A 10,219-nucleotide genomic window follows, 5' to 3' on the forward strand; every position below is an offset into this window, starting at 1 on the left:
ATAATTTTGTTTCGATTCCTCGCGGCACACTGGCGGCCCATTCACGGCACACCGGTTGGGAAACGCTGGGTTAGATACAAGAAATGTATTATATTGACATCTCATTTAAAATAACTTGAAACATGTTTCAGCAATTTCAGATATTTGATCTTCTAGAAGGGAAGAAAATGAATGGGGATTATAATTGTTATATAAGATTCAGATATAATATAGTTATAATAATATCTAGGTAGGAAACAGTTATAATAATTGTTTCAGTGCTTTATGATATTTGACTTAAAAGGAAAGAAAATGAGATCGTAAGGTAAAAGGTTGTTATATACAGGAATTACAGTTATTATAATAAGATGGCTACATTTCGGAATCCCATAACTTTAGAGACAGGAAATTTGATATTTGGCTTTTTCTTTAAAATAACTAAATATGCGTTTCAGAGTTTTTCTAGAAGGGAAGAAAGAAGCGTGGGGGGTTCCAGTTAGTATAATAGGATATCTGTATCTACGAATCCCTTAAAGTTGTAGTAATCCCTTTCGTTCACTCAACGTTTAATAATATTTTTAGTGCCACGCTTTCGATAGTAATCACTGTGACACACGAATATCTTGAAATATCTAGGTTTTCATTTTTGAGAATGAGATTCAGTGAAGGAAGTTAAAGGAATTTGGATTTCTCTGTCTACATGATCGCTTCATTAGCTTTGTATTCTGAAGGGATCGGAAACCTAATTATCCTAAAGAATATTCTAATTAGAATAGCTAACTCGGAAAGTTAAATTTTGCATCGATTTATTCTGTTCCAATTTAGGCGATTGGTCTGCAAATTAGTATACATTAAAATTTGATTATAATAGACTATATTTGTTACAATGTTGTATCAAAGGTATTTGAACCACAGTTTTTATGGTTTATTCTGTCATGAAAAAATAGTTATATGTAATAGTAGTTTCCTTTCTTGTATAATTATTATTATTGCATTATTATGTGCATATTGCATTATTATTATTATTATTATTATTATTATTATTTTCTTGTTTTAGTCATGTGAGAACAGCATTGTATGTTGGAAACCTGGACGCCTTGATGACAAAGAACTCCGCACCAATGAAACCACTGTAACTATTGTTCATCGGTTTGAATATCGTGAATGCGAAATATGGTTCGTGAGGTTTGCTATGGACTTCTGGCAGAAGGTAAAGATAGTTATATAGTAGTGCTCTTGGCGTATTTTGTTTCTAATTCCCTTGTGAATATGTACACTCATGTCCAAAATTATTGTTGCATGTCTATAAATATGTTGTTTTAGGAATATAATTTGAAAACGAATTCGCCCGGTATTTCTTATAATGTTAGTATGTGTATAATCGGCAAAGACATGCATGTGGCAAATTTCATGTCAAAAGAGCAGTAAATAAGAACAATAAAACGAAAATAAAACTTTCTTCTCCATTTAGCAACATTTTGTTTTACTCATTCTAATTTTCGTATTTATAATTATTTTCCCGGGAAATTTACCACAAATATATATATTTCCCGATTATACACATAGTATCAGTATTAATACCCTCCAAAATAATTATCAAATTATATTCTTACAAGAAGACAGTTATAGATGTGCAACAGTTATTTTGGACATGAGTGTACATTCGATGATATCGTCTCTCAAAATATTTCAGTTTCACGTTCTAGGATTTGCCCTATAGGTTGAGAGAGACGAATGATTAAGGCGAGTGAATAATGGAAAAATTGATACGAGGGTGGGCTGATAAGTTCTCGGCCCAACCCAGAAGGACTTGAGCTGCAGGCATGAAAGTGTGAGGCTATTCAACATAGGCCCCCTCGAAGGTCAACACACTTGGCACTTCGATGCTGCAACTTCTCCAACCCCTCAAAAAGATTTCTCAGGGTTTGCAAAAAACTTCCGCAGCTGTTATCACCTATTCATTACTGTGAAATTTGTGTCCTTTCAGTGCTGTTTAGAGTTTTGGAAACAAATAATAATCAGAAGGGGCAAGATCTGGCGAGTAAGGTGGCTGGTCAATGCACTGAAACCCTAGGTCCCTCAGAAAATCCATTGTTCTGCCAGCCTTGTGGACGGGAGCATTGTCCTGCAAGAACAAGACACCTCGTGTCAACTTTCCTCGGCGCTTTTCTTTAATAGCGTCCTTTACCTTACCCAGCAGACTGCAGTAATACTCTGCAGTTATGGTTTGGCCCTTTGGAAGGTAGTCTTTGAGCAAAACACCATCCTTATCCCAGAATATTGAAACAAGCACCTTCCCTGCGGACTTTTGTGCTTTTAATCTGTTGGGCCTTGGAGATCCTGAGTGGCGTCACTCATGACTGCTGTTTGGTTTCCGGATCAAAGTAATGCAACCACGTTTCATCCTGGGTAACAAGCCGATCCAAAAAATCGTCCTTGGAGTTTGCAAAATGCCGTAAAATCTCCTGCGATGATCTCACACGTTCGCGTTTCTGATCCGCATTCAAACATTTCGGAATCAATTTCGCAGAAAACTTGCGTATGTCCAACTGATCATGGATTATTGACCCAACACGTTCTTTGGATGTGTGCACTTTGTCAGCTATCTTCTGAAGCGAAATCCGTCTGTTGCTCAAAATCACGTTATGAATCTGATCCACTTATTCCGGAGTTGACACTGACACTGGCCTGCCAGACTTGTTATCATCTTCTGTTGAAAATTCACCACGCTTGAAGTTCGCACACCATTTCTTCACAGTGGAGTATGAAGGGTACTGCCCACCCAATGTGTCTAGCATGCAACCATGGATTTCCTTGGGCGACTTCTGTTGCATGAAGTTCATTACACCTCGCAACTCCTCTTTGGTGAATTTGACATCTAGCTCCGCCATGGTTCATTCAATTACCTGTAAAATAAAAACCGTTCATGGTAGAATCGTGAAATTTGGTACTTAAACATATAAAAGATCAACATTTCACAAGACATCAATTACATCAGGATAGTACATTCGGAAGGGGTCGGGCCGAGAACTTATCAGCCGACCCTCGTAGAATGAGAATATGGAAGGAAACGGGAGTACCCCGGAAAAAAAAAGACGGACACGACACCGTCTTTCAAGATTCATAGGGTGTTTTTGGTAATCAGTAAAGAAGGAAGATACCGTTGTAGCGCGATTTCGAATATAATACGACCCCGAGTTTTTGAGATGACCTTTTGGAAAAATAAAAGTACACAGCATAGCTAATTCGCTTTGAATAAATATATATGTATATACTGGCAAATATATTTAAGCAAACAATGACTCATCTGACCGTATGACACGTTTCCAGTCATCAGCGGGCCATGTTGCATGTTCGCGGCACTGTGACATCTTACCAAACTTTCTGTACCTTATCAGTTGTTTCGGCAGTGCAACCCGACCCTGTATGCCCCATGTCATGTAACTCGCGGTGGGGTGTGATGTCGATACAGTCTGTGGGTGGGGGCATTCGGTCGAAAAAGTGTAAACAGCTTTTTCATGCCAGTCATCCTGAATGAGGTTTTCCTCGGTTTTCTTCATTCATACCAGGCAAATTCCGAGGTAGTACCTATCTATAGGTCCCAGGCCAGTTTTTCCTTTATTTTCCCCGGATAATGTGCTCGCCGAAGGACGTCATCCCTCATACGTGACGTTCAAAATGGCCATAGATGCCGAAATTTCAGAAATCTAAATCCCTAAATCGATACAGGCTATGGGAAGTGTTGTTTATGAGTACCTTCGTCTCTTTAACTGCAGCCGCACGACGGTTCTGACTGACAGTTTTCTTTAATGGTAGACGAGACTTATCAGTAAGGGTTTCCTTTGGACCAAAGTTCCTCCTCGTCGACGTCTTTGCCGTGAGTTTTGTAGATCATCATTACCTTGGACACTATCCGTCGGAACACACTTTCGTTACGCTCGCACTACATAACCAAGCAACAATCAAAGTGGTCACCCTTTTTACATTATCTCCGTCTGCTCAGTTCACTGCACTCCTTCCTACTGCTCCTCACGTAGTACGGAGTTTACCCTTACACATAAACACCAACAGCCCAGTACTATAGTCGCCGCCTGTCCGTCACTATCTCAAACATCTGAAGTGTTTCCGACTCCAGGTGCTTCTGTTAAGCTCATAAGTATCTCTATGTAGAAATACCTAATCTTTTTATACAAGTTCGCCGACATAACGTTGAAGTAACCAATAACGAAATCTTGCGATCTCAATTCGCATTGAAACTGCCAAGAAAACTTGGATCGTATTGAATATAGGAAGTGCAAGCAAATCGATTTGAATATTCCTAGGAAGTGTGAAAATACATTAATACCAACCTTGATGAGTCACTTGACGGGACGACATGGTCTCGGGAGAGTGATACAGGGGGTACAGTGCAGCGTGGTGTAAAATAAACTTTTTTTTTCTGAAGTGTTAAAAGGGTTGGGCTGCGATTATCATTCGAGTATGGCTTGCAGGAAACTGTTCTTATACCAAAAAATATATTGCTATAAGAATGGAAGTATTTACCATTCTTATACTTATGTGGTAATACTATTTACAACTTAGTTTGCTAGTATGTAATGGACAAGAGCTGGCGGAGGGAGTTTAAATTATATATGAAATGCTTTCTGGATATTGCTTCTTAGCACAATTAATGAAAGCAACTATATTTTTATTTTAGCAAGTGTCTAGTGCCGTATTTCTCAAGCTTTCTTATTTAGAATTCTGACTGGCTAGTAGATATTTTTTATGTACGTCAAGGCAAATTTCCAACCATTTTTGACTGACTACTCACTTTGCAGATCTCTCATGATATTGCGATACCCTTATTAGATTTTTTATTAATGCTAATATAAATTAATGTAGTTTAAAAGTATAAATTTCTATATACAGGGTGTCTACTGGTCATGAAAGTCATGAAAGTCATGAAAAAGTCATATATTTTGCTTAGTGGTCATGAAAGCCATGAAAAAGTCCTTTATTTACCCAACTGGTCATGAAAATCTGAAATCTCAGAGTATATTTTTATACTTCATACTTTTATACCTCATACTGCATGTACTGAAACAGTTGTATCAGGTCAGTAATTGTGAGAATTTCCCCCACCAGTTAGTGCTGGCTAACTGGTACTTTACTGTCTTCCTAGCTGCTCCCCATTTCATCTTCTAGTCTCTGTAATATAGTAACAACTTTTTACTGTCCAACTTTCTGATCTGCTATTTCTTTACTTCTAAGAAATGTAAATTGTGTATTTTTGGGCCTTTAGACTTATGCAAATAATATTATTCGTTTGAGTATGCAGATTTTAAATTTGATGATCTATTTTTTTAAAACGAATTTCTTTTATAATTTGTTTTGTCTTTGGGCAGTTCTCTGAGTGCTTAATTTCAGACAAATTTCTGCTAGATGGATAATTATACTCAGAATTAAAACTTCAAATACAGTATAGAGTGATTCACTGGTAAGAGCAGGCCCGTATTTAGGTAAGTGCTATTTTGTGCTCGAGCACAAGGCAGCAGAATTTTAGATTCTTTCTTTAAGATTCACAATAAGTGATATTTAAGAGCAGCAACCCGCATAGTTCCGTGCAAGCACGAGAAAATATGTTAATGTTTTTAGTTTGCTCTAATTACAGTAGTTACTAATTAGCTATTTTATCTGAAAAAGTCATCCTCTCCTACCCCCACCCCAAGGGGTGACGATGAACTTGAACATCATGAAAACTGATATCGTTAAACTCAGAGACCTCGAAAACTATGAATTTAACACTAATATTGGTCGTGTTTGATTCCTTTTAAAATCTCCCAACCTCACTCCTAGAGAGTGGAGTATGACCTTGAAGTTGAATTGGATTAAAATGTCACTATTTATCTCAGCGACCCCTAAAATTATGAATACTTTGGAAAGAGCTTAAAAGTATATGACTAGCTTAAAAGTATATGAAAGTATCCAGACTCTATGTAAACTAATATAATTTTCTACATATAAAGCTTTATGAAATGTTTTTTACTAAACTCACTATGATCTTTAATTATGTGATAAGTTCTTTAATTATGTGATATTCAATCAAGATGTCCATTTTTGTGTTCACTTTTTTTAAAGTTTTGATGTGATACTAGTATGCAGACTGTGAGAAAAAAATATTTGTAAAAGTACCCTTGAAAAAAGAGAAGAAAGAAGGCATCAGACCCCATCCAGGATGAAGGTTCCATTATGAACAAATTCAGTAGGTCTTATCAATATGTTTATGTACGCTAATTTCAAATGTGACACGATGGAAATGAATTGTATATTTACGTAATCAGTCTTTTCTTGTAAACGAAAATTATAAATTTAGAATTCAGAGTACATAAAATGCAGATAAAAAACCTAGCTGAATGTAACGGGACTGTTCACAAGATTTTTTTAAAAATCTATAGAACCTGGTAAGCCTTAAATCCATACTTGAACCGCAATTAAAAATTTGTTTACTGCCTTTTAAATTGCTCTTGCATTTTAAAATTAGTTGTCAGCTAATCGACATTATGTACATTAGACAAATAAGAACATAATGTGATCTTCATCTTAACCGATGCGCCACTGATGGTAGGGGTTTATTATTACTAATGGTAAATTTTTATCGCCATGGTCATGAAAATTTGAACAAAAAGGTCATGAAAAGTCATGAAAAAGTCATGAATTTACTTTCTGGTATTCCAGTAGACACCCTGATATAGTACCGAATATCCTTAAGTAGAATTGAATATTCTTGCTGTCGTTGACTGATAAAGAGTCTGTCTAGAAATAAACTTCAGCTCATTATTAAAGATCCATAGTAAAAATAAAATGTGTCGTTGGCCTTCTGGATGACATAACATTAATTTTTAAATTCTAAAATATCGCGATCTATTAGTGTGTTGGGGATCATTGCGTCAAGGTATAAAATGGCCTGGTTCACTAATCAAGGTAAATTACAATTTGTACATTTTAAAAGAGAGTGTTATGTTGACGTTTATTATTTTTGCTTAATTTTTGTTAATAGTGTCTGAAAAAAATCTTAAATTCGTTATTATTAAAAAAAAAAAAAATACACGTGTACGAGTTTTCTTAGAATTGTTACCAGATTTTCACATAACCCAAGTCAGGATGACTAATATTTTTCCACACCCACAAATAGAATACATGCACCCAATAAATATGGTGAAAAGTTAGTTGGTTTGAGATTTGTCTTCTAGAATTTTGTTTCCAATTAAATTTTTCTTTCATTAAAAAAAAAAAAAAAAAAAACTACCGGATCTGTGAAAATTAACCTAGAATCCACTGTTCAAATTTTAGATTGATATCAGATATAATGTAAAAAACAGTCTGCTCAACAAGTTTTCAATAAACCTTACATGCGTGTATTGACTAAATGTTTGTTGTATACTTATTTAAGGATATGATTTTGACTTACTAAAATCTGTATCAATTTATTGCATCCAAATGCACTTTAATTGCACTAGTCTGTTTCAGCAATCTATGTTGCCTTCGTCAGTAACTCTGGGAAACTCACATGTTTATTGTCTTACTTTTCGCATAGATATAATTCTATGTAAATCTGTTGTACTTCATTGCAGATATTGGCACTTGGAAACCAAGTAGGTCGTACTTATGTATGGGATTTGGATGTGAGTGACCCCACTCATTCCAGATGCAGCACCCTCGTTCACCCTCGATGTACTGCAGCTATTCGTCAAACCAGTCTGAGTAGGGACGGAAGTGTATTGTTGTGTGTATGTGACGACGGGACCATTTGGAGATGGGACAAAGTAACATAAATTGGCTATATAAAAACTAGGTTTTGACAATGCAGGACCATTAATTGTTTTTAATGAATTGGTCAGTACATATATCATTCAGGAGAAACTGTTTGTATATGAATATTCGAGTCATTAACTCATAAAATAGTCTAGAATGGAAGAATGATTTCGTGAATGAGATGCTGTCTTCCGCGGAGCGTGTGTGCAAACGTTTCTGCAGTTACATAACCAACTAATCGTTTTGCGATACAGATTCCTGTTTAAAGGAAATGTAGATATGTATTTTTCTGAGTACATTTAAGGATTTTGTCGTATAGTTGTAGTGCACATGTGCGTTTGTAATTATTTCCTTTTTTATTATTATTACTTTTTTTTCAGTGGTACTTTATGTGGTCAGATGTTTCCTATTAGCGACATAATAATCTTGTTAGGTTATCTGAGATAACTGGAAATACTGAATCTTTTGGATCCTATTATTTAGCTGGAAAGTGTTTTGTTACATAGTAACTTAAATCAATTTCACCTGAAGTGTTTTGGAGTTGATTTGGACAATAAGAATTTCTTCAGTATTCATTGTATAGATTGTATTTATCAAACCCTTGACTGGATGATGGTCAATTTTTGTTAACCACATAGCAGGTCAATGTGACAAGTGTTTTTTATTTGTGTAAGGAAATACCTAAAAGAATGTAACTTCTATAAAAAGATTATGAAATACTGACTAAGTGGAGAATGAACATTTATCTGAAGTAATAATTCGTTTTTAAAGAATTTAGTCGACTACTTTAAGTATTTGGTAAATATTACAACTACTACAAAATGCTGGTATCGGGCTACATTGTTTTTCTTTCTTCAGTTATTTTGATATTTGTAAATATTTTTTTAGACAATGTAAGCAAAAATACTTTAGTACAAGTTTGACCAGAGTAGTTCTAAACTGCGAAATATCTATAATAATAAGCTAGCATAACTTCAGGATTATCTCAATGAAATGCGATTTTCTTATCTGTCTTTTTTAATGGTTGTTGTATGTGGTATAATTGCGTACAAAAATGCTTGTACTCAATGTTCCTTTTTTTGTAAAAGAAAAGAAAAAACTAAAGGACCCATAAGATTACCATAGAAAAGAAAATCAGTATATAACTTTCCAGTATTTTATCTACATATTTCGGGAGGGACTTTTGAACCCTCAATATTTCTCTCATTGTATACATCCAGCTATAGATACAAATGTAGAAAACCGTATTATTATTATATTAGCACAGATTCTATTTGGCACATTTTGTTCAGATTAACTAACACCTGTAATGTGACCTGGCAATCTTAAAGGAAGTGAAGTGAAGCATTTTAATATTATATGAAACGTATGTAAAAGTACATTGTAGAGTGCGTTCATATTGGTAACTCGTTTTGAGTTAGTGCGTGTTGTGCCCACGGTGTCAGTAAAATTTTAAGAAGTTAATTGCTGATTTTAGTGCTGTGCGGAAAAAAGACTAAGTTGAATAAAATGTAAAAATATTTGTGAAGCCAAAGTTCTTCATTACTGTCTAGCCGTCAAAGACAACAGGATTAGTTGCCGAAATTAAACTAGAAATATAAATATCCTTTTAGAATTTCCAAGGTACATTATAGGTGAGTTTAGTTAACGTATTATTGTACTTTTAATGTATTATATAATGTGAACAAAAATTAACTTAATTCTGGAAATGTGACTCGTTTTGAGTGAAACTTTTTAGAATTAACTGTATATTTTCTTGCAAAAAGTGTAGCAGCAAAAAAAGGAATTAATGTCGTTTACGTGTTACTTGCGATTGCACCAAAGCAATAATAGTGGATTATTTTTTTGTTATTGGAAGTTTACTCAGCTGTCATATTGGAAGGTGTCGCTGTTTCACATGAAGACAGTGTATACGAATTGTACAGAATCAGTAGCTTGTATGATGAGTTTCAGAACAGATCGTGTAATGATAATTTTAGACTGATATCTCTTTTATGCAAATATTTATTGTCAGTTTAATAATTATGTTTAGTAAACATGTCTGTGTATTGTTTTGCAATTTTATACAAGATATTTGTAGATGAGAAATATACAGGAGTTACAGGTATTCTTTGCATACTGTATTTGTTTCTGGAAGTGTCGAAAAGAGACTAAAGCTTGTAGTATGAACTGCAGAACGAAATAAAATGTTACATGTATTTTGGAACGCAAATATCATTTCCAAACGAAAAGAACGTAAAAGGTAACTCCATATTCCAAATATTTGTCTCATAGTGGCAGAAAAATTATGCATTTCCAAATTTGGCACTTACCCCCTTAAACTTTACAAGGCAGGCTTATCAAGACTATGTAGAAGTATATTAATGGGCGCATATAATAGAAAAATCTGGAAGCAAACCAATTTAGATGCGATTGAAGGGATAATCTAAAATCATTAAGTAAATCTTAC

General features: G+C 34.7%; 1 protein-coding gene across 2 annotated transcripts in view; it reads left to right on the forward strand.

Annotated features, from left to right (window-relative positions):
• LOC145663035 (polycomb protein EED-like) overlaps positions 1-9,968 on the forward strand; it is a 49,501-nt gene extending 39,533 nt beyond the window's left edge. For both annotated transcript variants that reach the window (XM_081729174.1, XM_081729175.1), the window contains exons 7-8: positions 1,037-1,189; positions 7,590-9,968. In XM_081729174.1, the coding sequence (XP_081585300.1) occupies positions 1,037-1,189; positions 7,590-7,790 (354 nt within the window). In that variant the 3' untranslated portion in view covers positions 7,791-9,968. The remainder of the gene's footprint in view (positions 1-1,036; positions 1,190-7,589) is intronic.
• The last annotated feature ends 251 nt before the right edge of the window (positions 9,969-10,219 follow it).

The sequence above is a fragment of the Thermobia domestica genome, chromosome 10 (assembly GCF_964235325.1).
Source record: "Thermobia domestica chromosome 10, izTheDome1.hap1.1, whole genome shotgun sequence".
NCBI classification, from domain to species: domain Eukaryota; kingdom Metazoa; phylum Arthropoda; class Insecta; order Zygentoma; family Lepismatidae; genus Thermobia; species Thermobia domestica.